The following is a 27,619-nucleotide window of genomic DNA, read 5'->3' on the forward strand; positions in this document are numbered from 1 at the left end:
TCTTAGCTCACATGTTACCCCTACATGAAGCCTTTTACCAGTCTTCCAGCCCAGAGCAAATCCCTCTATTATAAGCTCTTATGCAATGCCAATGTGCAGCCAGAACACTGGGTTGGAAAACTTGAAAGACTTCCACACAACTTGGGAGACAGCTACTACCCAGAGTCTGCTTCCTTCAGCCACTATAGAGTGGCCTCCAGGCACAGCAGGGAGCCTTCTCCCACCAAGACCTACGCAGGTGTGGTTGGTCAGTGCCTGCTGGGGGTTTTGAGTTTCTCTCCTCTTTCTTTGCATCGCGGAGGAGAGCGTGCATTGCACTTAGACTTCATGCTTATTTTGAGTTTATTTGATTAATATCTTCCCCAACCTAAATTCCATGAGGGCAAGGGCCATGTTCTCCATTATTTTCCCCATGTGGGGTACAGAGAGGCGCCCAATAAATACGTGCTCAGCAAATGAATAATGTAAATGTATCCACAGACCTTTCTCACGCATCATCCACTTTGACCCCTGAGAGCAACACGTGTTGGCATCAACAGTAATGGACCACCCCTTGGCAGCAGGTCGCCTACCCAGTGCTCTTTCCACCCTCCGGCCTTGCCTCCTCCGCCGAGGCTTGCAGAAGACACTTTTTATTATTACCGTCCCCGGATCCCTTCAATGCTTCCGGGCTCTTCCGCATCCCATAGCCTCCAGCCTGTCTCCATGACCCAGTTTTAGACTTTGAAATTCAGGCACTGCTGACGGAATCTATGTGTGGCTTTTTTTTTTTTCTTTCCTGCTCTCTAAATAAAAGATGAAATCAGAATGGTCATGTATATGCTGTCTCAAAATAGTGCTTTATTTGGAGAGAGAAGGTGTTAGTTATTACTGGCATTTAACATTTGTTGAGTGAACAAAATCTGCTGAACATTGAAGAGAACGTGGAATTGCAGAGTTCCTGCTTGATGTGTGTTGTGGCCTAAATTAGACCCAGACAAGTCACTAATGGGCAGCGGGGATGGATCTGCACAGAGCCCAACTGCAAGGCACAAGACATGCTCTCACCGGAGGGGTAGGATTCCACACACACACCCCCCCCGCCCCAAAAAGGCCATACTGTGGTCAGGGCTTAAAGGTAATCCTTAGACCATTTTATAAATAGCAAAGTGAATTATAAACTCCATGTGAGTCCTTAGAAACAGACAGGTCGTGGGAAAATTGGATTCCTGCTGGGATGCAGATCATCCAGGTCTCTGGCCAGCATGTCCCGTAGAAAAGCCTACTGGGCTTCAGAAAGAATCACACTGTACAGGATGTATTTCTAAGAAGAATGACTACACACGGCTGTTGTTGGGCTTTTTTTCCCCCCAGAATAATTACAATATTGGTGGACTTTGAGGAAAAGACCTCTCTTTATCCCCTTTTTGGGGGAAGTTTTTTGGTTTTGTTTTGTTTTTGTTTTGTTTGTTTTGTTTTGTTTCATTTTTTTGCATGGGGTGGCTTATGAGTCTCACCATGCCCCCAGGGAATCCCAGGTGCCCAAGTGAGGAGCACGTTTGACCTCTGTAGGTGTTGATCTGAATCCAAGGCATGATGATAATCCCAACAAATTAGAGCTGATTCTGGCCTGGGCATCTAGGCACTGCGGGGCTGGTTTGGCCACACACTTGGGCATGTCATTCGTCCTCTGTTAGCCCCCAGGTTCTTGATCTGAGATTTAGACACCGTAAAGCCTAGCTTGTTGGGTTGTTGCAAGAAACTAAGTCAATTAATGTATGTAAAGAACCAGCATATGGTCTGGAGCATATGTTGGTTATGTTTCCAGCCCTGGAACATGCCACCTTTATCTAGCCAACTAAACAAAAACTCAAAAGCAGGTCCAACTTTAGGGCAACCATTCCAGACTTTTAATTCAATAGATCACATTCACTTGTCCGAAGGTAATTAGCCTTTAATAGTGGACAACAAATATATGCAACGCTTGAGATCCCCAGAAAAGGCAACAGTCTCTTTCTTGTCTTTCCAAATATTACAATCCTGGGAAAACGAAGGAGTCAGAATTTTAAAAGGAAAATATCTGATTGGACACAAATCCCAAATGGAACAAGATGCTTAACGTTGACTTACCAGAGAGCAGTTTTTATACTGTGAAGTGATCATCATACTCTTTCAATTTGGGCATGATTGCGGACATATGAGACTGCTCTGCACAGGTCATAAAAATGTCAAAAGAGTGAATAGATTTAGCATGAAATATTAACCTTGGGAAAGGCATTTCTAAAGATGTAAACCCCTTCCCATTCATGTCAGTTATTAAGCACTCAAAATTTACTAACGCAGCGTGAAAGACGTGATAAGACTCAGCAATGACCGCCATCGTGGTTCCTCACTCCGCCAAGCTTGCAAAAGAAATCTTTAAGGCATCTTGCCAGAAGAACAGCAGGAGCAAGGTAGCAGTTCTGCCCCCGGGGGGCTGTGGCTAGTGGGCAGAGCACAGATGCCCAGAGGCAAGTCATTTAAAGCTCAGCTTTGCAGATGGGAAGAATAGCTATTTCCCCCTTGACCTATTGCCTGACCACACCTGACTGAAGGAGAGACACCCTGAACTGGGGCCTCAGACTCTGCCCTCACTGGGTGAGTCCCAGAAGAGGACACAGGCTGCTGCCAGGACACCATGCGGTGGAGGGTAGCAAGCCCTGAATTCAGAGTCAGAGAGCTAGGACTCTATTCTAGGTCAGCAACCAGGAAGCTGTTACCATTGGCGGGTCTTTAAATACCAAAATCATCCTCTGAATCATGGTATTATATGGAAGATAAAATGGAAAGAAAGTCAGAATAGAGAAGAGGTCTACAGAGAGGCAGAGAGAGAAAAAGAGATAGTGCCAGATAATAGCCTGTCCCCTACCAGGGGTGTGCACATCACGATAGGTGCTCTGTGATCTGGCTGATTTTCTAGTGCCCTCACTGTTTAACCCCCTTCCTCTCTGTGGCTCTTTCCAGGCTGGTGAGCCCAGTTTTGCCCATCCGTAGACTCAACTGGGGCTTTGTCCACATTTAGTCCAGTGATTAGTAGCATATGTCTGATTCTCGGTCTCCATCCGGCCATGAAGGTGAGCATGTGCACATTTTACCCAGTGAGAGGCATGAACAACTATGCAGGAAGCAAACTAAGTACGAAGTCTATCAACTCTTCATTTGTAATTGTCTTCATAGTATAGCATTCAGAGAGAATATGTAGTAGCCAGACAGGTTAGGTATAGGGTACACAGGTGCTGGGTTTTAGACTCAGACACTATGGTGGGCAAGTCCAGCTAGTGGTAGGAAATTAGCCCAGGGGCAAAATTAGTGTCTGAGATTGAAAGAAATCTCCAGTCCAGGCTAGGGGTCAAGAGGAAGCTAAATGCCTCTCAAAGTGGATGGACCCAGAAATGAGGAGTTTTATGCACAGATATCCCCAAATCCTATCAAGCAGGAATTGGCTGGTAAAAAAAAAAAATCTGCCCTGGGGGACAGGGACCCAAGTACTGAGCTTGTGTTTAGAGGCAGAGATCCATATATCTCTGGAAGACAAGTAAGTCTAACAAGACTCTGGTTAGAGTGATAACTAGAATGGAGATCAAGCAAAATCCCTCTCTGTGCCAGAAAAAGTGTCTAGAGTGTCTAGAGACACTCCAGTGCTGAGTTTTGAGCTGTGAGCTGGGGGTACGTGGTGGCCAGCACAGACTTGCCACCCTTGGGGCAGAAGAACAAGAAGAGGTACTCTAGGCATAAGGTGGGGGCTGGGTGGTCAACAAAGGGACACCAAGTCAGCCTGACATGAAGGTTGATTCTATATCAGCAAAGCAATTTGGGGAAGGGGCTGGGGAAAGCTGAGGCTGCTCAAGTAATGATGGGTCTGAAAACGTGGGTGGGGAAATATGGGTCCAGCCCTAGTGGAATGGTAGAAGAAAGGAAAGATAGCAGGGTCTTGTAGCCTAATCCCCTTCCTGTAGCAGATACCTCTCATGCACTGATTCAGATCCTCTGGGCTTTGCCTCTTTGGGACCATTGGCCATTCATTCCACTCCAGCTCCTTGTGCGTGTTCCCAACTGACTGCATAATAACACCTTCATCTTGCCCACACTGTGTACCTGTCACATCATGGCCTCTTGCCTGCCTGTTGATGCTGTGATGTGTAACTCCGCTAGACTCACTCTGATACCCATGTGTGCTCTTCTGGTATTCGCAGGGAAGCCAACACCCAGTGTCAAAATCTTTGAGCAATAGGGGAAAAGAAACTGTAGATAAGTTATTCCACATTCTTCCTTTCATTCAGACTCTCCCAAGACCCAGTACTTCTGGTAGGCTCCCAGGAGGAGCCTGTGAGCAAGCCATCAGTCTCATGGACACCAAATAGTGGCTCCTTTTTCTTATGTCCCTGGCACTGTACTCCCTGAGAAAACAGAAGCCTTGGCCTCAGGCTCCACTTCATGGAGAAACTCTCCTACATGCCACCATTCTTATTTCTTAGAATTTGATATAAGGTGAATCCATTCTGGGAAGAAAAGGAATTTGCTACTGGAAGGACCTCATTTATACACGATGCAGCATCACCCGACATGGTTCTGCAATCCAGACCCAGATGATGTCATTTTAGTGAAGCCCCAGTGGATGGAAGTTTGCCCCAAATCAACCCTCATCTGTAGAGGAGGTTGTCAGTCCCTTTTACTGAAACCCCAAACAGCCTTTCCTTTCTCTCGACCAAATGTCTTGTCTTCTAACATTTTCAGCCTGTCTTCCACACACTCTTTCTTGGGTGCCTCCTGGGGACCCTCTTCTTGGTTCACATAAGAAAACCCAGTCACTTATATGTGTATGAGGACAAGGCTGACCAGCTAGCCAGACACAAAGTCCATTTCAGCCTTTTGTTTTCTCTCTCCTCCATTGAACACCCTTTTGTTAACCCAACATTGGAGTTTGCTCTTCTATGACTGCCCAAGCCTATAGAAGCCTGTGGGAAAGGACAATAGACACTCTTTGTTCTCAGTTGTGAACCCTCACCATCAGTAAGCTGTAAAAGCTCTTTCTGGACCGTCCGTTAGGAGTCTAATATCTTTAAGAGACAACTGTTATGACTAAAGTCATTCTAATACCTTTGGCAATGATACAGCCAACATTACGGGCCCATTGAGACACAAATCGTAATAATTAAAGATGCTTCTCATTAATATCTGCTACTTTTTCCTCATCTTAATTTATTCCAGCTCAGCACCGTTGCCATACTGATGTGCCTAACATCCTCTTGGCAAGTTTAGCTATCAACTTCTCAAAATTACTACAAAAAAAAAGCTTTTATTTTTAAATTCCTATGTGGAGGAAACAGTGTGTACATTCCACGGTAAACTTAATTTACTTTTGGTGAGAATGGTTCTGCCCCACATTTTCTTGGCCTCCTTCCTCAGCTTTCACTATGTCCCCATTTCTGAGACTCCTGAGGAACACAGTTTTCTGTTTCCTGTGGAGGGCGGACTTCCGGCCACACTAACTTCCGCCCCTAGGCGTGGCAGGCAGGTTACCCCACGCCAGCCAGCTCTCTCTGCTGTTGCTTTCCTCTGAGGCACACTTCTGTGCCCACTGCTCAGCTTCTCCGTCCCATGAATGATGGCAGGTTACAGCGAGGGCAGGGAAGGACCGGCAAACCGAGCGATGGAGCTTCGGTCCCTGTTGTAGCTCATTGTCACACTTTTTAAAAAAATTAGACCTTATGGGACACGTGGGTGGCTCAGTCGGCTGAGCATCCGACTTCCACTCAGGTCATGATCTCACGGTTTGTGAGTTCGAGCCCTGCATGAGAGCCTGCTTCCAGTCCTCCATGCCCTCTCTCTCTCTCTGCCCTCCTCCGCTTATGCTCTCTCTCTCAAAAATAAAAATAAACATTAAAAAATTTAAAAATTAATTAAAAATAGACTTTATGCTTTAGAGTAGCTTTAGATTCACTGCAAAACTGAGAAGAAAGCAGAGAATTCCCACATACCTCCTGCCCTGCACCCATGCAGTCTCCCCAGCTACCATCTCCTACCAGAGTGGTACATTTGTCACCGTCATGAACCTACATGGACACATTGTCGCCCAAAGTCCATAACTTACATAAGAGTTCGCTCTTGGTGGTGCATGTTCCTTGGGTTTTGAGAAATGTATAATGTAGCCACCATGTCATACTGTCTACAATACAGAGTAGTTTCACTGTCCTAGAGATCTTCTTGGCTCTGCTTGTTCATTCTTCCTTCTCCCTGAGCCCCTTCCAACCTAGCCTCTGGATCTTTTATTGTCTCCATAGTTTTGCCTTTTCCAACTGTCATAGAGGTGGAGTCCTATAGTATGTAACCTTTACAGGCTGGTTTCTTTCCAACTAATATGCATTTAACATTCCTCCACGTCTTTTTACCGCTTGATAGTTTCTTTTTAGTGCTGAATAATGTGCTGTTGTCTGCATGTACCACAGTTGACATATCCATTCACCTACTGAAGGACATCTTCAAGTTGCTTCCGAGTTTTGGTGACTATGAATACATCCTCTATTAACATCCATGTGCAGATTTTTGTGAACATATGTTGTCGACTCATCTGGTAAATACCAAGAAGCGCAATGGCCAGATCATATGGTAAGGGTATGTTTGGTTTTGTCAGAAGCTGCCGAACTGCATTCCTAAGTGGTTGCCCCATTCTGCATCCCCTCCAGCAACAGATGAGAGTTCCTGTAGCTTCACATCCGTACCAGCATTTGGTGTTGTCGGCCTCATGGATTTTCACCATCCTAATAGGTGTGGAGTGGTACGCATCGCAACCCTCCTGAGGCCAGTATTTCCCAGCACGTAAGAGCATCTCAGATAGATTCCAAGCTTTTCTGTTCACCTTCAGCCATAAAAGCAGTTGCATCTAGTTTGCAGTGTCCTTCCATTATCAGAATCAAAGCTTCTCCATACTGCATCACAGGCTGGACTTCCCCCTTCTCGCCTTCTGTCTTGTAAGGTTAGGGTCTGGGAGGAGGGATTGAGGATAAAGGGCAAACATCTCTTACATCGCCATCGTCATCCTCTGCTTTGGCATCACAGCTTCTCTCCTAACACTGCCAGGGGTCAGGGGTCACCTGGGAGCAGCCGCGGCACACATCAAAAGGCTCGAACGTGGACACCTCCCACAGCGCCCACTTACTCCTGTGAAGCCCGCATACCATTTCCCTTCCCAGTGCTGGGGGAGCAGGCTCTCCTGTGGCCCCCTTTTGCTCCACCATCCTTCCCCTCTTCCTTCGCAGTGCACACAGTCTGCTGCCGAAACAGAGGCTCGAATGCAGAACAAGAGCCCAGTCTGCCCTTCTTAAGGTGTCCCTGGTCTTTATGAGGAATTCTCTCGAAGTCCTTTACTTGATTTCAGGTTGAGGATGGGCGGAGGAGAGAGAAGAGAAGGGAAGGAGGTGACCCCCCTTTCAAGAACATTCCATCAAGGGCCCCCAGGCCAATAGTCCCACTTCTCTTGCTCACTCCCCTTCCGGTTCTCTCCCCTTTCAGACAGAGGAGGAGAGGGGCCTAGGGCGTTGTGCTGGTGCTTTACTATGGGACACGTTCTATCATTAGAGCAGGATTCCGACCCAGCTGTCAGAGACAGTGCTGGGGTACGCCGAGCACCTTTTCCTGCAGCTGAAGTTTCTAAATCCGGGGGTTACCCAAAAAAGCCCCCTTGGGTATCTTAAGATAGGGCATCAGAGGTGTAGAGAGAAGGGTACTTCACAGCGGCACTCATCTGAGCATTCAAAGGTTAATGACCTATTGGCCATTACGTCAAAAAGCAATTCTATCAAACACAAGATCCTCATGCCACAATTTACCTTCACCTTTTCTTGACCTGCCCTTGGTGACCAGGCACTATTCACTCCCCTGGTGATACTGTCTCATCACTTGAACATGGTGTCAGGCCACACCTTAGCCTGTTTCCCTCAGGTAAATAAACTACCCCCTCCCCACTGCCCAGCTCCCAGTTTCCCTGACCAGGACTTGGGTGATATAAATGCAAAGCAAGCCTGATTGTAATTTCTGAAGACCCCAGGAGGATAACTATCAAAATGAGGCCAGTTCTGATTGGCTGGGTTTTCATTAGTGGAGATCGTTAAGCGTCTGACCCGTGAGGCTCACGGTTCACGTGTGGTGTGAGCCTCAGATGTGTGGATGTGCCGGGTTTCCCAGATGCTATTAGTTGCCATCGTCTCTCTGCAGTGTTTTACTTTATAAAGATCACTTTGGGTTCCTCTTCCGCTGAGCCTAATTTTTCCCTCCAGGGGTAACCACTTTTCCCACTTTACAATAATGGTGCAACTTTAGTGATTTAATCTAGAGAGGCAATGAAGTGACCATTAAAGTGTTTAGCAAATGGATAAAAAGCCTTTCACAGGTTTCTCAAAAAATCTACATTCCTGTCTTTGGAAAGTTTTACCAAGTACGGACCGAACCGTAGAGAACTAACCACCTGAGCATATACTTTTTGTTATTTGAGTGCTCCAGGATTAAGTTTCATTCAAATCTAGTTGCAGTGATGGGCAAAGGTAACAAACATCTGGCCCCTGGGGCAAAGAGGGAAGTCGTGTGGTGAGGCACTCCTGTGGGGCAGAGGCAGCAGGGACAGGCCACTGAGACCATGAAGGAGATTTCAGGGGCAAGGTTAGGTTGTCTTCAAGCGAGGCCCTCAAACATCAGGCGGGCCAGGTTAGGAGGAGAGCTCAGGTAGGTTCCATGCTGAGTGGGGCAGCTCTTGGGGGCGGAGCTGAGCGCTCAGCAGAGGCTCCTGTGAAAACATATGATTGGCTGCAGTGGAAATGGGCAGGGGCGTGCATTCAAGGTGTGTTTTGCAGGCAGAGCTGAAAGAACCTGGTGGTGATTTGGATACAGGGGACAAGGGGGACAAGGGGGACAAGGGGGACAAGGGGAAATAAGGAATCCATAATGACTCAGGTTTTTGGCTTTGAACAAACATAATGGTGGTTGGTGGGGATGGTGGTGCTATTCAGGGGGATTCAGAAGATGGGGGGAGGAACAGGGGTCCCAAAGGCGGGGATTTGAGGACCTTTCACCCTTGGATAAGCAGAGGACACAACACCTGGGAAAGGGGCAGATTGCTTAAAAGTGCCTTGAGTCTGGAGTCACCTCTGTCTTTCCCTGCAGTTTTGAGTTAATTTGCAGTGGCTTGTTTGTGCTGTGTAAACCTTGCCCTTCTCTGGAGTGTTCTTGTCTTCATCTCTAAAGACGAATCAGGGCTGAAGGGAATTGTTGTCCCTGAGTCTGTGTTCATAGAGTGGATAGTAATGCTTAAAGACCTTTATATGTTTCATAAAGCCATTTCTGTAAATGGATTCAAGTAGATATGAACCAGTAAATATAGGATCCTAAATGCCAACGATCTGTACCTAAACAGATGTTTTGGCATCAACAGAATGTAATATCTGGGGAGAGAGACCTTGGGAGGGAATTTACAGAAAAATGGCCATAGGTGTTGATGAAGGAATAGAGGCAGGAAGGGAGATGCACAAAGAAAGAATGCGAAGACACCGTCATTAAGGACTTCAGGATTATGAAATCTTTCTTCTTCTCCCCTGAGATACCACAGGGCAGCTCTCTTCCTCAAAGGAAATTCAGATTGTTTCAGGAGTCAAAAGGTGCCTCAGCAGTGGTGTGACCATATAACGGGTGGAATATTGGGGAAGTGATCAGGGAAAACAAACTAATGTAGAGAGGAGTCTCCTGATCACGTACTGACAGAGAGAAACTTGCAGGGCCCATTAGCATAAATCTTAAGGCTAAATACCAAGGGGGCTATAACTAAGCACCCCAGAGATTCCACGCTCTGAGAAACTCAGGAATGTATCTGTGCTACTGAGGAACCCAGAAATAATAAGATCCCTCCACTGCCTCTTTCTCCTTGCACTGAAAGAAAGGGCTGGGGGACCCACACAGTCAGACCTACTTCAGTTCCTAAATCCACCACGACCTGCAAAAAGAAAGCACTGGTTATTGCTGTGGTGCAATCAGGTCCTTGTCGACTTCTCTGGATCAGGGAAGAAGGGATTTCCTTGCGAACAGGGCTCAGAGGAAGTGGCTGATGATTGCATACAAAGCTGGTCATGCTACCAGACAGATTAGGGCAAGCAGTGTGAAGAGGAAAAAAATCAAAGAGAAAGAGGCAAGATTAGTGGATTTGAAACATCTGTCTTCCATTGCCACCTCAGGTCCTGATTCTGACTATGGCCTTGGTTTTCCTGCTTAGTAAACGGTAGTAGTAGCTAGGTTATAGACCATGTGTGTTCATTGTAAAACAATATCAAGCAGATTGCCTTAAAGTACTATCTGAATATAGCAGAGTTTTGGATATAAAAGTAAAGATATAAATATAAATACAGATATGGGTAGACACACACAGCAATTCAGGTGCACCATTATATAAAACCCCACCTAAGATGCCCGGGTAAACGCTCCACCTCTTTCCCTACATTCACCTTCTTGACACAATCGCTGCAACCACACTGGCCCCTTTACTGTTCAAACCCATCAAGGTTGTTCCTACCTCAGGGTCTTTGCAGTTGCTGACACCAAGGCCTGGAATGCACTTCTTCCTGACGTTTGCATGGCTTATTCTGTCACTTTATTCAGATCTCTGCTTACCTATCACCTGCTCAGAAGAGCCTCTGCTTACATTCTTATCTAAATTAGTATGCCTTTCTATCCTTTCCGCCGACTTACTTCCTTTTCTCCGCGGTGTTGATCACCACCTGACATCCTCATGCATGGATATCAGTTTATTTATGTATTGTCTGTCTGTGTCTTCCACTAAAATGAGAACCTCATGAACACATGGAGCTGGTTCACATCAATATCCCGTGTCTAGGACGATGCCTGGGAGCCCGTAGTAGCTCAATAAATTTTTACTGAATGAGTAAATGATACCAAGACAAGCAAATGATTATCAATTCAACGGTTAAAAAGATCAGTCTATACTCCGTGCGGTGAGGGTTTGAGAATCCAAAGTGTTACAGTAGCGTTTCTTAACATTCTCTGCTGTGATGGAAATGGATAGTCCTTTAAGGAGTGGGGCTTGGCTTTTAGTTGAACTTAAGATGTTAGTCCACAGCACTCTGGTGATGATTGGAGGTTGTGAAGGTTGGGCAGTTAGGTGAGAGGCAGAGGGTAGGTTGCAAGTGATAATGGCGAGGGAAGTGTAGGTGTCCTGTCCTTAACTTCCATCTGCCTTGTGGGCCTCTCCAGCCATCAAGACTAAGCAGGTGTGGTGCCATGCCAAAGCCACTGGAGGACAAGTGTCCCCCGCCTTCAAGCAACAGCCACCCCAGGGGGAAACACCCCTCCCATGGGAAATTCCAATGGGGCCGCAGGGGGGCCTGTGTAAGTGGGATGGCTTCGTGGAGTGCAGTTGGGGTGGCCAACAGACATCCCACAGGATGAGCAAAGGGAAGGGAACCCGTGGGACGGGACATCCACCCCTTCCATTCTCTCTCACTGTCCACAACAACCATGCCCTCTCTTGTATGATGGGTCGCTTCAGCCCCATTAATCTTCAGCTTCCATAGCTTTTCTTGGTAACTTGTCCCATATGTTTCTTTCTCTGTGCACAACATGTCTGTCCCATTCCTTATTTACACTTTAAATTAGAAACGGGTGTCACTGTCTAAAGCAAATCGGCTACTGTCTGTTTTTCCCTTTTGCCCTCTGGATACCCCTCTCAGCTCCAAGGGGTCTGTGCTGACAACCCTGAATGGGGCTGACAGAAAACTGCCTTTTTGGCTTTAGCCCCATGTGTTCCTTTCCTATTTATTTCATACTGTAGTGTCTGTCTACCAGGGCCATTGCCTGAGGCAGCCAGATGCCATCATTTTATTTGGCAAATATCTGTTGAGCATCCAAGCACCGGATAGGGCACCCTTCATGAAGCTTATAGTCTAGTGGCAGAGGGACATCGTAAACACAAATAAGCGTGTCATTAAAACAGATTGGTGCTGAGGGGAAGGAAAATCGTGCTGCCTGATAGTCTAATTTGCATTTGATGTACAAATTATGGTATTTAAGTCCCAAGGGACAAGTAGAAGTCGGGTAAAACTCAAGGAGCTGTATGTGTGAAGGGCCTGAGGTGAAATAGCCCTGAGGACACATAAGAAACAGAAGGAAGACCAAAGTCAATGGGTCATGGCAAGGTAAGGTGTCAAACAATGAGAGGAGACTGGAGAAAGAGCTACTGATATCAACAAGAGTTCTAGCAGCTATTTTAATGGCTTTTCACTCTATCCTAAGGGCAATGGGAAGTCATGAAAGAATTGATAGCAGAAAATGAAATGATTTGATACAATTAAAACTCTAAGACTATTGCTCTGGCTATTGTATGGACAACGGATTGGGGGAAGGTCAGAAGGGAAGTGGGGGGGGTGGTTAGTTAGCAGGCAGTTGCAGTGGCCCATGAGGTCAAACAGGAGGTGGAAAGACCTTGGAAGGACTTCTTAGGGAATTCCACTGGCCCTTGACTGCATACTTCAAGACTTCCTGTGAGTGAAGTGAATTCTCTCCCTGGGTAGGCCACTGCGTCCGTGGCACGCGGCTGATGGGCATCCCTAACTGATGTGCCCTCTTTGTTGCTGTATTGGCCTGGTTTGTAGTTCAGTGCAGCTCATCGAAAGAATATGTGTAAAGCTCATGGTCATGCCTTGCACGTGGTAGGCCTGCAACAGACGGTAGCTAGATGGTCAACGTCATCCACAAAGCTGAACACAACTCAGCCATCACAGCCTCTTTGGGACACTGCAGCCAACTCCTATTTCTCAGGGACATCAGTGAAGAATCTGTTCCTCGATCTTCTTTGAAAACTCTCTGTCCTGCTATTTCCCAGCAGTCTCCTTCCGTGACCCTGTGGACATAGTGGCAAATGTTCGGGTATCCAAATATATACCTCTTCATGGAAGGGAGCCGAAAGCATTAGGAGCTTAAGTTGTCGGCCAAACAGCATGAGTATCACAATTCACGGCCATTTGTTCGCATTTCCACCATGGCCTCAACCCTCTGCCTTGCATTATAGTTCTAGAACAAACTCCAGAGGGCAAGGACCTACTCTCGTCCAATGTTGTTTCCCCACAGTGGACATGGCACTAACTAAATGCAAATTTGTTGAAATGTACTCTGATAAATGTACATGAAAAGAAGCAGATTAATGAGATATTGCTTGTGGGTTGGGAATGTGCAGTAGTAGGCGGGGCCATAGGGAATCCTCATGCAGACTTATTTCTGTTATTCCATCGCTATTGCCTGAATGTTTCTTCTTGGTTCGTTCTGGCCATCAGGCTGATTTCCAGGGAAACCACAGTGTTCTCAAGAGCTTAGCCTATCAGGGAACCTCACAGGCTTCATTTAGACTTATAGGTTGTATTCCTATCTCGATGCAAAAGAGAGACTCTAAGACATAAAGTAATTTATTTATGTTCACCTAGTTAGTGAGTGGCTAAGCTAGAATAAGAAACCAGGTCTGCTGACTCCAAAACCCATGTTCATTTTGTGGCTTCATGGGTCTGTGGTCTGGACACACCGTCTTGTGTTTCTGCACCAATGCCTCTCCAACAGGAGTCTGAGTAGCCTTTGAACACACAATGGTGGGTCCAGACCAGAGACCCATGAAGCCACAAAATGAACATGGCCCATGTTTCTAAGGCATCAGTTTTCATAAATTATTTGTTGACAGATCATTACCGTTGATAATGCATTGTGAAGTCGAATGCAACATTTATATCAGATGTTACAGACGAACTATAAAACTTTGAAGAAATTCCACATTTGCCATAAGCACCTTGGGCTATACCCACAGACATGGTCCCAATTATTCCCCTCATCCTTGGCCTTTTACTTCTTTCTGCAGTTTGGGGTGCTTTGGTGGAAATTTTTGAGAAGCACCCAGTGACGCCATACTGGGTTTCCATAACACTGAGCTGCCACTATCATCAGGCAAGAAACTGCACTCCAATTCTTGTAATATGTGAACTTTCTATGGGTATATTTTGTCTGTAAGTATGTCTGGAGAGATATGAGAAAGATGAGTTTTAAATGTAAGGTAATTAAAGGTAATTTAAATTAAAGGTGATGTCTTTAGCACAGATAGATATTTCTATTTCTATTCTATTTCACAGAATAGATAACTGAGAGTTAATTTTATTATATTATTTCTTACCTTTCATGATCATCATAAGAAATCTTAAGTCTTAGGGCGCCTGTGTGGCTCAGTCAGCTGAACGTCCGACTTCGGCTCAGGTCATGATCTCGCAGTTTGTGAGTTCGAGCCCCGTGTCGGGCTCTGTGCTGACAGCCCCGAGCCTGGAGCCTGCTTCAGATTCTGTGTGTGTGTCTCTCTCTGCCCCTTCCCTGCTCATGCTCTGTCTCTCTCTGTCTCTCAAAAATGAACAAACGTTAAAAAAATATTTAAAAAAAGAAATCTTAAGTCTTTTATAACCAAGGTCACAATCTCTATACATTACACATATCACAGACATTGTAGAAAAAGACCATAAGGATGCCGAGGTAGGCATTCAGAGCTCCCTAGAGGAAGCATCTTTCTCATTGTTACATTCCTTTGGACACAAGGCACCAGTTCCTCTTTCAAAATGAACTTCTGCAGCTTAGAGGAAAGAAAACTTTATTCATTTGAAACTGGCTCTGGTGTATTAAGTCTTCATCTCAGGTTAATGGTGGAATGTACATTCTGGCAGAGCCTTCCGTGTTAACTAACAAGCTGGGGTTAATGGGGGACAGATGTATGGTATCCACCCAGAAACCTGATCTCTCCACTTACTGGACCTGATGCACCCAGGCATCAGTAACTACCGTAATCACAGCTGATATGGAGAGGGCTGATTCTATTACAGAAAAGCTTTCTTTTTGTTTTCCTCCTCTGTTGACAAATCACTGATTTCTTCCTTTGTAAAAACTAGCTGGAACACCAGCCCTTTGGAATTATTTCCGTAGAAACAATTTCATATCGGAATTTTGGTCCTGAACCAACACACTGAAATCACCGTAACATACACAATGGCATGAATATACATTGCTCCTGCTTTTCTGATTGCCTTTGCTCAGAGCATGCCGGTCCCTGTTGGCTTTTCACCATGAAAGGAGGCAGCGCTTCAGTCTCAAATGTTAGAGTCAGATGGTCTCTCGGGGTTAAAACCATAATGCTTAGGAGGCCATCAAAAGCTCAGTAACACTGAACATAAAAAAAATGGCAGCTTGATGAAATGTATACGGTTGGAATGTCCAACTCCCCATTGCTGAGTGATGTAGGAGTACAATAATCACACTCCAGGCAGCATACTGTATTAGTGCTTTCTAAAGCCATCATCCCCTGCCTTGATCCACTCAGGAAACTCCCCATCAAGGTTGATAAGAGTTAGTGTGATGAGGATGGGGGAGGCAATCAGGAAGGGGGCACATGTTGTTACTTCTAATTTCACTTTATTATTAAGGTGAACAATCTTTGTTTCTAGATCCAAATGTGATTCTTTTTTTTTTTTTTTAACGTTTATTTATTTTTGAGAAACAGAGGGAGAGAGAGCATGAGCAGAGAAGGGGCAGAGAGAGAGGGAGACACAGACTCCGAAGCAGGCTCCAGGCTCCTGGAGCTGTCAGCACAGAGCCCGATGCGGGGCTGGAACTCATGAACTGCGAGATCATGACCTGAGCCGATGTCGGACACTCAACCGACTGAGCCACCCAGGCGCCCCATCTAGATCCAAATGTGATTCTTAAACATCGGTGCAATTGGAGTTTTATGCTTTACTGAGAGATGACTTATTCGCTTCTGATTAGAGCCAGATGTAAAAATAAGATAAAGCTGCAATCAGTTCAATGTTCTTTAAATCGTATATAGAGCACAAGCAGGAGACAATGAGACCCACGAGAGATGTCACTTGAGGCAACATGGAGTCCTGGAAGCCCTTTGCCTGTATCTACACATCACTAGGGAGTCTAGGGTCTGCTTGCTCTCCCTTAGTCACCCCAGGGAACCCCAGGTGGACTGAGGGATAGGGCAATAGTGTGAGGACTGAGACTGTCCTAAGGTTTGCACTGCAAGTGAACTGAATCTTCTGTGGAACAGCAGTAGGTCAAGTCATTTGCTAAGCTCTAGAATTAGTCGATAATGATCAAGAGTTACCCAGGAGGAAAGGGAACACTGGGGTCAAGCCGTCAGTTGGGACGTGAAGATGCTGACAGAGAACCACAGAGTTGCATTCTGGACCAGAATTACACAGGTCCTGGTAGGCAGACATGTTCTTGCTTCCCCAGAATGGACCGGAGTCAGAAGGGGGCGCATTGGCAAGGAGAGTATTAGGGACTAAATGTTTGTACCCCCCTACCCATTCACATGTTGAGGTCCTAGCCCCCAGCGTGAGTATGTTTGGAGATGGAGCCCATAGAGAAGTAATCAGGTTAAATAACATCATGGGGTGAGGCCCTGATCCAATAGGATTAGAATCCTTATAAAAAGACACCGGAAGCTTACTTCCTTTCTGCTCACACACAGGCTCTGTGCAGCTGTCTGTTAAACCAGGAAGAGATCTCCCACCAGAAAAACTGAACTGGCTGGAACCTTGCTCTTGGACTTCTGGCCTCTAGAAATGTGAGAAAATAAATATCTGTTGCTTTAGCCACCTAGCGTATGATATTTTATTATGGCAGCCCAAGCAGACTAATGCAGAGGGCCCTTCCCAGCTCCAAATCTGACTCCATGTCAGACTTGAGGCAGAATGGAAAGGGTGCCATCCATTTGGAGAGCTGGGCCCTGCTGCAGACAGTACCATGCCTTCGCTGTGTTGCCTCGGGTAGCTTACTTTACCTCTGGGCCCGGAGATTCCTTATCTCTTACGTTGGGATAAAAGATCATGTCTGACTAGCCACACAGGATTAATCAAGAATCAAAGAATCAAGAATCAACTACTTAGCATGACAACAACAGCTAGTATTTTTTGCACATTTACCATATACTGGGCATTATTCCAAGAGATTGATTGATTGATTTTAAAGTCAAGTTTCACTCAGGTATAATATACATAATAGTAAAATTCACCTCTTTGAGTGTGCAGTTCTGATCTGGGGCAAACACAGTCAGTTAACTGCCACCATAATCAAGTCGTGGGACATTGCCATCATCCCCCAAAATTCTCTTGCGTCCCTGTAAAGCAAGCCCCCCTCCCACCAATTCCCTGATAACCTTGGGTTCTATAGACCTATCATTTTGCCTCTTCAAGAAAGTCACATAAATGGCATCACACAATGGCACCAGAGAGCTTTTCCAACGTGAAACTTTAATTAATCAGTTGATTCAATTAATTAATTCAATTAATCAGCTAATCTTCACAAACATATTTTGGGGTAGGTACAATAATGATACAATGAATGAAAAAGTATTATACAAACATGAGGTGTTATTACTGCTATTTTCATCACTTGTATTATCATTATTTCATGGTAGAATAAAGACAAAATCAATTTTCAGTGGAAATTTGGTATTGAATTTGCCTTATCTGATCACCTAGAATCCAAGTGTCAGGAGATAGCAATGAAAGTTCTATGGACCTTTCCCTTCAAATCATGATCATTTGCCTTATTCTGGCAGCAGAGATTTAATTACGGAAAAAAAGTATTTGCAAAAATATGGCTAGCAGTAAGGTCCAGCACATCCTCTCTATGACTAATTCAAAAACACTCGGCTTGAAGTTACTAATTCATAACCCTTATGTCTATGACCACATTGGTAACGGTAAAAGATAATGAAAGATTTCTGGGCTGTAAATAACAGCAATTTCCAGTGTAGCAATAATCGGTTCCTACTACTGTCAAGGAGAGGATGACCAGGCCGTCCCCAATGCTCCTCTGGACTCCACCTGAGCTGCGTTCATTCAGGACTATTATCAGGGCAGGAAAGGCTGAATTTCTTCCCACAAAGTATCCCCTGGTTCAGTAGCCACATGCCACGGAAGCACCCCATCACTCTTGATAATAGGAGGATTCTGAGCTTCCTGGATGTGGTCAGAAAATGCCCACAGTCTGACCGCAATGGTTCCAGCTTCTCCAAGGAGAATATTTTGCATCAATTGTTTCTCTCTCCTTTTTTAAACTTCATAGTACAGATGCAACACATAATAAATAAGTAAATAAGGTCCAGCTATTTCTTAAAGTTTACAGCTTTCATGAATTTTTAAGGAACAGGTCAGAAGAAACTACTGAAGCAACACAGCTGGGTATAGGGTGTGACAAGGAGGTCTAGGAGCCTCTTCTATATTTAATGTGGTCAAAAGCCTCTGACAGCTAATCATCTCTTAATGGGGCTTGCCCTTTGGCCTGCATATTTCTAAGGGAGTAAAATGTTTGGCTTCCAAACACGTTATCACTCACTCATTGACTAAACACCGTAAGCTGAAAGTGGCCTCCCAGGCATCATTGGTCTTTGCCAGTTGAGTTTAGAAGGTCCCAGATTAGCATTACTCACCTTTAAATCACCAGTAGTTTCAAAGCCAGCTAAGCATTTGCTTTGGATCTGTGGACAAGCTCCAGCCTCCCACTGTGCCTCATACAAACACAGAGAGGAGACTAGACCTCATGGTGGCTGGAGAATGAGTTGTGGTGGGGACACACATGATCATTTGGGGGAGATGAAAGAATTGGACAAGATGAAATATAACATTGTCTTTTGGAATGGAACTGGACAGGTGAGATTTGAGGGGAATTCAAGGAAATGGAGCAGGAATGGAACTGGAAGGGGCCACACTGAGAAGAATAGATGTAATAGGAAAAGAGAAGAGGAAGGGAGAGAAGGGAATGGGAAGGGAGAAGGGGAGGAAAGAGTTGAGAAGAGGATGAGGGAATAAGGAGGATGGTCGATGCATTTTATATGAAGCCCAATGGAAAAAGGAGAGCTAAGCTTGTTCCCTCCTCTCTCATCTCCTAGCCCACCGGGAAAATAGGATGTGTATTCCTTTGTTAACTTGTTCCAGCAATAAAGATGCTTTATATATTTATAACAGTGAGAAAGAACCTAGGATCTTGTAGTGAAGAGCGGTGGGAGGAAGAGTTGTCTTCAGTATTGTTGGTCACCAGTTCACATCTACACTTGCCCAGGAAATTCCATGACTTCCCCAAGTCCTAGTTTTCCAATGTAGAAAAATAAATCATACTGTTTGTCAAGCCATAGGGAATTTTCACAATTTACAACCAAGTGACCAAAGAGCATGTACCCAAAGAGTACCCCTTGGATAAGAAATACTGCAGTTGAACTGATTAGATGTATCCAATTTGACTTAAAAATAATGAAGTCATTGTTTTCAAGCAAAAAGCCAATTTTACCAATGGACTTTCAGTATTTTCTTTAGGATTTACTGTCTTACACACCTTTCAAACAAGTATGTTTAAAGGATGCTCAGGCTTAGGTATTTTATTTTTTTTAAATTTTTTTTTTCAACATTTTTTTTATTTATTTTTGGGACAGAGAGAGACAGAGCGTGAACGGGGGAGGGGCAGAGAGAGAGGGAGACACAGAATCGGAAACAGGCTCCAGGCTCTGAGCCATCAGCCCAGAGCCCGACGCGGGGCTCGAACCCACGGACCGCGAGATCGTGACCTGGCTGAAGTCGGACGCTTAACCGACTGCGCCACCCAGGCGCCCCAGGCTTAGGTATTTTAACTAGAGCACAAGTTGTTTTGGTTTTCACCAGATCATCCTATATACGTCACCATCAAAATTATGAAGTGTCAGGGAAATAAACATTAAGATATAACTGAACAGTTCTTTTCTTGATATGTCTCAACAGGATCCAGGGGCACCTGGGTGGCTCAGTTGGTTAAGTATCTGACTCTTAATTTGGGCTAAGGTCATAATCTAATGGTTGTGAGATTGAGCCCTGCATCCAGCTCCATACTGGGTATGCTGGATGTGGGTCCTGCTTAGGATTTTCTGTCTCTCTCTCCTTCTGCCCCTCCCCTGCTTATTCTCTCTCTCTCTCTCTCTCTCTCTCTCTCTCTTTCTTTCTCGCCTGCTCTAAAAAGAAAAGAGAAGAAAAGAAAAGAAAAGAAAAGAAAAGAAAAGAAAAGAAAAACAGGATCAATTATTTTCCATAACTTGACTTATTTTAGGCACTATGGAATTTCTCTTTGACCACAGGACTCAGACATTGTTCTGATTAGTTTCACTGACTGAAGCAAGTTGCAATGATTCAGCAGCCAAGATGATCATCAGCCCTTTGCTCTTTCACTAACTTTCTTCTTTAGTCTGCCCTCTTTCTCCATCCTCAAAGGATATGAGATGCTAATCACTGTATGTAGAATGATACTCCTCCATATTATGCATCATGACATCTTTCTTCTAGACTTCATTCCTAAATCAAATAGTTTCATGTCTGCACCAGAGACTCCCCCATCTACTGCACAGATGGCAAACCAAGGAATGGATGGGGTTCCCCACACAACTCAGGCAGCTCTCATACTCCTTGTGAACTCCAGTATTTGGGGTTGAATTTTAAGAAGTTATGAATTTCACTAAATGGATCTTATTTGTAGCATCAAATGGATGAGCCAGTTTCCATCCATTTAATTTAAGGTTGGTTCTGTCAGGAGTTCAGAGAAGTTATCTGAGGTTAGATCGGAAAGTAGTGAACAGTGATCTCTTTAAAAGAACATGTTGAGAATAACTCTCCTAATATAAGCACTCATAAGAAACTCATTCAAAGACATGATATGCTTACCAACCAGCCCCCTCATGCCTGTCCAGACGTAACCGAGAGGCACCCATCCTTCTTCAGGTATGTAATCTGTTAACAAAAGAAGGGACTGTGTGCCATGTTGAGGGGTGCCCGACTACCTGTGGAGAACTCAGTGAGCTGTAGCAGGACAGAGAGTTTCTTGAAATGGTGGAATTTGAGCTCACCTTCAGGAGATCTTTGGAGAGTAGTTTGAAAGGAAAGGAGATCAAACTTCCAAGAGGCATGAGTCGGTTCAGCCTGGGTAAGGAGCCACACAATGGGACCTGTGGGCTGGGCATAGGGCATGTCTTAGAGATTGCAGAAGCCAGACGTGCAGAGTGACCCATTGGAGTAAGTACACGATGCCCACTGGCAGACATTATTGTGTGCCATTAGGTAAGCTACTTAAACTCTCTGAAATCTGGGTGCATTAATTTGCAATATGAAGGTAAACCAATGTCTTACCCCGAGGGTAACTACTGGGTTCAAGTGGAAATTCTTTGAGTGGAAATTGTCTGTAAAGGTGAACTCCTCTGTGCTGATGGATGACCACAGTGGCCAAGTGGTGGTGGGTGATTACAGAACCACAGTTTTTTGTGCTAAAAGTAATCAAAAGCTGGTCTAACCTGTCACATTTTACCAATAAGCCAGACCTAACGTGACTTAGCTGAGCTAGTTAAGAGCATAGCAGGGTCTAGAACCCCACAGTGCTGGGTTGAAGAAAATAAAAATCTCACGTCCAAGTCAACTCCCCAGCTACCTGGATTTCCCATCTGGCATCAATCCAATCTGGTGAGTTTGGTGAAGAGCAAGCTCCTGACCTGCCTTGATCACTGCAGAGCCTTGCCCGGCACCACGGAGTGTCCAGAACTCGAAGCGACGGTTCTGACTCCCCGTGTCCTGCTTGGGGTCGCATTCCATCTCACAAATATTTAAGCCAGGATACGAGGGCAAGTTGCCAGGTGGCACAATACAAAACAAATGCCTCGTTGTGTTTGTTGCCACACAGTATGTGGTTTTGTGAAATCCAAAAGCCATCCAGTCACTGTGACTGGAATATGACAGTAATTTGTAACAACGGTGACTCTATTCCCGCCCCCCTTGGTCTACTTTTTGTGACATGCTCCAAAATCCTGAGAAAGGCCTGCAAAAGAAATGTTCAGAAATGTTCTAAATGGGTTTAGAAAACTTGTGAACCCTGCCTGAACTTTTATTAGATTCTCCCACCACTCACCCGTTTGACATCAGAACAAGGAAAGCATTATTTATAACAGCGTGTGTGAAATCCCAGAAGGGACGCTTGAAAGAATTAACGTGAAAAATGTGTCCCGAAGAGACTGCAGGCATAAAACAAATGATCAGATGGGAAAACACGTAAATCAAAATTTGAATCTTTTCACTCCTTTGAAGGAAGCAGGAGCTTTTTTCTTTGGCCACTAACAACATGGGGTAGAAAAAGTGGGAGGTGCCACAACCAGAGGGGTCCCAGAGCACTCGCCAATGGAGAGTGAGCCATCTAGGAGAGTCTTATGTGTTGGCCCTTTTAATGCCTGCAGAATGGAGGAGATAAGATGTATTCAAGGTTACAGAGAAGGAAGACACAGCGTGATTGTATTAGTGCACTGAGATTTATAAGGCACTTTCACAAATACTGAGTGTTTACCTCACGATAACCGTGGGAGGTATATATTGCAACCTATATTTTATAGTTGGAGCAGCTTGGGCACAGAGAGGTTTGGCAACTAGTCAGGGATACCCAACTAGGAAACAGTGCACTGGAGTGTGCCCTGGATCGTTTCTACGATCACGAGCTGAGCGTTGTCCGTGGCATTACCGGTGTGAATGCATAAGAATATAGAAAGCATAGTATCTTGCTAGGTTAACGCATCCCACGGTGTATCTTTAGTTGTCTGATTCTACATGTATGTAAGCAATTCACTCTCTGTGTCTCTCTCTCTGTCTCCACTCCCCCTGCCCCTGCACAAACACTCATTCAACTTAGTTGAATTTGCTATGTTAAACGAAATTAAATCTGTTTTTTTTTTTTTTCGGCCAAACTCCTGAGACACTTCAAGAAGGCTGTGTGCATCATGACTGTCCAAGAAGTGAAGCAAGTTACAGCTTACAGCATATTTGACATAACCTTTGCAGTGAGCTAGCTCTTAATTTTTTTGAGGCCTGTGGTGTCCAAAAGAATACCACGTGTTTGTCCATAATGTCCTACTGATCTTTTTATCCCCTACAGACCAACTATATACTGATCATAAATCTGGGTTCTATTTTCAATATTCCCCCAAAATAAATATGTGTTTTTCCCTAAAAACCTGCACAGAGGGGTGCCTGGGTGGCTCAGTCGGTTGATCGTCCAACCTTTGCTTTCGGCTCAGGTTATGAACTCGTGGTTCTTGAGATCGAGCCCCGTGTCAGCCTCTGCGCTGACAGTGCAGAGCCTGCTTGGGATATTCTCTCTCTCTCAAAATAAATACATAAACTTAAAAAAAAAAAAAAAATTGCGCGGAGACCTCACAGTCCACGGAGTCTGCACTAAGTTGCTCCTGTGCTGCCACAAACCTTCTCCTTGGTGCTGGTATATGGCTGCCAGCACCTGAGGGGACCATTCCACCATGGTTCTTTGAGTCCTCGTGAGTATCTGGAAACATTGGGAACCCCTTGTGCATGGGCAGATTTCCTTTTCCCAAAGTCTTGGGCGCATGGGGTTACAGGGCTGTGAGCCGGGCAGTTACTCAGCAGGTCAACGGCACCAACATGGCCGCACTGATATGGCCACTGGCATCCTTTCTGGTCTGCCAATGCCTGTGTCACACGAGTTGTGTTTTGAATATCAAGCCTGATGGTTAAGTACTGACATCACCTTCAGGCGTCCCCAGGCAGCTCCATGAGGGAAATCTGTGCTCATGGAACAGTGACTCCCTGTCACCGCATGGTGAAAAGCAAGGGAGGACATTGAAAGGTGATGGAAGGCAACCTACCTCTATATGTGTATGTATGAGTATATATATTTGTGTATACATATATATGTATATTCACATACATATACATATATACATCAAAGATTTGGGACCACCCTACCCCTGACCCAGGAATTTATGTCCCTACTTGTCAGATTTGGGGTCCTTGTACATAGAAGAATGGAGGGAAAAAAACACAACATGCCCTCCTCCTTTGACACTCAAGGTTCCTTTGATGCCAAGAGCATCATTGGAAATCACCGAGCATATTAGACATCTCTGACACTCTCAGCAACTCGGGCTCAGGAGTTGAACAGCCTTTTTCACGTACTTTTAGTCCATTTCTTCCCTTTAATGAGGCAGAAACGGACACCGACAATTGTAATCGGGCAGAAACTCAATGTGGCATCAGTCTAAGAGCTCAGGGGCTGACGGTTGTCATCAGGTCTGACTCCTGCTGTCTACGTGACCACCTGCTACCCCAGCATCAGGCAGCACATTTGAGCTGGCAGTGCTGGGGTTTTCGGCCTGAAAAGTGGGACCTGCCACACCTAGGGCTGCTGTGCAGAAATTTGATCATGGTTTAAAATCAGACAGCCCTGATGTGCTACAAATCCAAAAGTGAAATTCTTAACTTTTCTCTGGGAAGTAGGAAATCATAAACAGGTGTCCTTGTCAAACAAAGTACTCTGTGTCTGTGCTAAAACCCTCGCCATCTAACACCTCAGCTTCGGTGTTTTTTACTAAAATGGACTTTTTCAAAACTGTATTTACTTATTTGTTTTTGTACAGAAGCTCAATTGTAGTAGAGGAACGTCCTAAGCTCGGAGTCCAAAGACCTGACTTCTTTGTGTCCATAGCAGTCTGAACCTCAGCTGCCTCACCTGTAAAATGGGAATAATAATTTCTGCTGTGCCCGTGGCTGGATCATGGTGGCCAGGGTATTTGAGGCAACACTGTGCGCTCATCCTAAGACCCAGTGGAAGGAGGCTCTGGCCTTGCTAAGAAAGTAGAGTCACTTGGTGGGTCATTTTGGACAGAGCTCCCTACTTGTTTCCTGGTCAAAGTGATCTTGTTAATTAGAAGACTGGGTCCTCTTCATACCAGAAAGCACGTGTGTGTGTGTGTGTGTGTGTGTGTGTGTGAGTGTATGTTTTATCCACGATGAACACCCGTCCAGTCATCATCTCTGCCCTATCTAGTTTCAAGAGAGAATAGGAAACAATATGAAAAAAAAATACTTTGACTATTCTTTGCCCTCTTGTCTCTGTTGCTTGAGATTATCAAGAAATTGTATTTCCCTCATGTATTTTATAAATAATTAAAGTTAATAAATACAAATAAAGGAAAGGGACAAAGTGCCCCCCTCCCGTTTCTATTCTACACTTTTCCCGCTAATGATGGGGACTTGGTTTTCGGGTGACTGACGCCTCCTGTTCCCCCCACTTTCTACCAGGTCGGTGGCCACACGATGTTACCCATTCGCTGGATGCCTCCAGAGAGCATCATGTACAGGAAGTTCACCACAGAAAGTGATGTCTGGAGCCTGGGAGTCGTGTTGTGGGAGATCTTCACGTACGGCAAACAGCCCTGGTACCAGCTGTCGAACAACGAGGTGCGCAGTGGGCTGGGCGAGACCCCTGAGGGCCGATGTTGAGAGGCATCCCTCGGCTGGAGGCCAGGAGATGATGTTGTGTGGCCTTGTTGGGAGTGTCACCTCCCACATGGCCTGCTCTGTACCTAAATGTCACGGCCAAAGTATCGTCACTCTCTGAATTTAAGAGTTCTAGAGAAAGCAAAGCAGTGTTTGCTAACACAGCTAGATTTTTGGTAGTATTCCACTAAGGATTCAGGGCTCTTTTTTTTTTTTTTTTTAACATTTCACTAGAACGTTGTAGTGTTTTGTTTCCCTATTTTAATTATTTTGTAGATATGTCTGTATGTGAGGCATAGCTTCTTGGTCAGGCACCTTGCGTCTTCTTCAAGCCCCACATCTGTCTCTTATCCCAGCTCTGAAATCCAGAATAACCACTCATTTCTACGGCTTGAAGTTCCCTTATCAGTCAGCGCCCTGACACGAAAGTTCCAGGTTCCATCTCAGGCCAGTAAGACTAAAACACGTTGCAATTCCAGGGTGAGGTCTAGAAGCACCCCACAGAGATAAAGCATTTCTCTGCCAGTGTGGTGACGTCAGTGTGGCACGAAAAAGGGACAGAAACCAATCAAATTAACCACGATTTACCAGCCCGTGGTAATTGCTCTCTTGCTTCCAAAACAAGTGAACGCCGAGTGGGTTTCTTTAAAGCAGCCCTCTCCTGGCACTGACATCTGTTTCACTGCACTGTTTTTCCTCTTGTCTGATTCTGTCTTCGGTCTCTGTCCCGTCCAGGTGATAGAATGCATCACTCAGGGCCGAGTCTTGCAGCGACCTAGAACATGCCCCCAGGAGGTGTATGAGTTGATGCTGGGGTGCTGGCAGCGAGAGCCCCACATGAGGAAGAACATCAAGGGCATCCACACCCTCCTTCAGAACTTGGCCAAGGCATCTCCGGTCTACCTGGATATTCTGGGCTAGGGCCCTTTTCCCCAGACCGATCCTTCCCAAAGCACCTCCTCAGATGGGCCGAGAGGATGAACGTCTTTTAACTGCCGCTGGATGCCATCAATCTGCTGTTCTGCACTCCGACAGTATTAACAACAAAGACACCGAGAGGCTTTCAGAGGGAAGCCATGTGCACTTCTCCATCCGCAGACACAGTATGGACTTCTTTTTGGCATTATCTCTTTCTCTCTTTCCATCTCCCTTGGTTTCTTCCCTAGTTTTTCTTTTCTTTTTTCCTTTTTCTTTTGTCTCTCCCTTTTTTTGTTTTTGGGGTTTTTTTTTTTTTTTTTTTTTGTCTTCCTTGCTTTACAGTCCTTACTCTTTGTTTTGAATCAATCTGGCTTCTGCATTACTATTAACTCTGCATAGACAAAGGCCTTAACAAACCTAATTTGTTATATCAGCTGACACTCCAGTTTGCCCACCACAACTAACAATGCCTTGTTGTATTCCTGCCTTTGATGTGGATGAAAAAAAGGGAAAACAAATATTTGACTTAAACTTTGTCACTTCTGCTGTACAGACATCGAGAGTTTCTATGGATTCACTTCTATTTATTTATTATTATTACTGTTCTTATTGTTTTTGGATGGCTTAAGCCTGTGTATGAAACAGGAAAACTTGTGTTTAATCTGGGAAGCCTTTATCTATGGGAGATTAAAACCAGAGAGAAAGAAGATTTATTATAAACCACAGTATGGGAGGAACAAAGACAACCATTTGGATCAGCTGGCGTCAGTCCCTACTTAGGAAAAACCCAGCCACTGTTAGCTGGGAGGAATGTATTCGGCACCTTCCCCTGAGGAGCTTTCTGAGGAGTAAAAAGACTGTTGAACTCTGTGCCATGGACTATTCTTTTCCCATCACCAGAAACACTAGGGTGTAGTTGAGAGAAAAGATGGCTTCCATGGGACGCAAGATGGCGCATCACACGCTCCGACAGTCTTGTCTTTGCAGGTCACGGTGATAGCACTGGTTTGTTTTTCCAAGTGTTGTCCACTGAACCTTTGTCAAGTTTAGCTGAAAATGGGTGCATTCTTGTCCAGAGATCATTTCAGGGTCAGGTGGGAAAGCCAAAGACTTGGAAAAGATAGGACAAGCTATAAGTTCGGAGGCATTATATTGAACTTTTCAGATAGCACTTCCTCCGACTCCTACCCTCCACCCCACCCGTCCTTTCAACTGTGCAAGCAAAATTGTGCATGGTCTTCGTCAATTAATACCTTGTGTGCAGAAACTACCGCTCCAGACGTCGTGCCCCTGATATGTAGAGC

The 27,619-nt window shown here is 45.1% G+C and overlaps 1 protein-coding gene across 3 annotated transcripts in view; it reads left to right on the forward strand.

The window, feature by feature from the left end:
• Nucleotides 1–26,318, forward strand: part of NTRK2 (neurotrophic receptor tyrosine kinase 2) — a 332,327-nt gene extending 306,009 nt beyond the window's left edge. For all 3 annotated transcript variants that reach the window (XM_047097632.1, XM_047097611.1, XM_047097621.1), the window contains 2 exons: nt 25,200–25,358; nt 26,133–26,318. In XM_047097632.1, coding sequence (XP_046953588.1) covers nt 25,200–25,358; nt 26,133–26,318 — 345 coding nt within the window. The remainder of the gene's footprint in view (nt 1–25,199; nt 25,359–26,132) is intronic.
• The last annotated feature ends 1,301 nt before the right edge of the window (nt 26,319–27,619 follow it).

The sequence above is a fragment of the Lynx rufus genome, unplaced genomic scaffold (assembly GCF_022079265.1).
Source record: "Lynx rufus isolate CCGP_SWC_20201006 ecotype Redwood Valley unplaced genomic scaffold, mLynRuf1.p SCAF_10, whole genome shotgun sequence".
Taxonomy (NCBI): domain Eukaryota; kingdom Metazoa; phylum Chordata; class Mammalia; order Carnivora; family Felidae; genus Lynx; species Lynx rufus.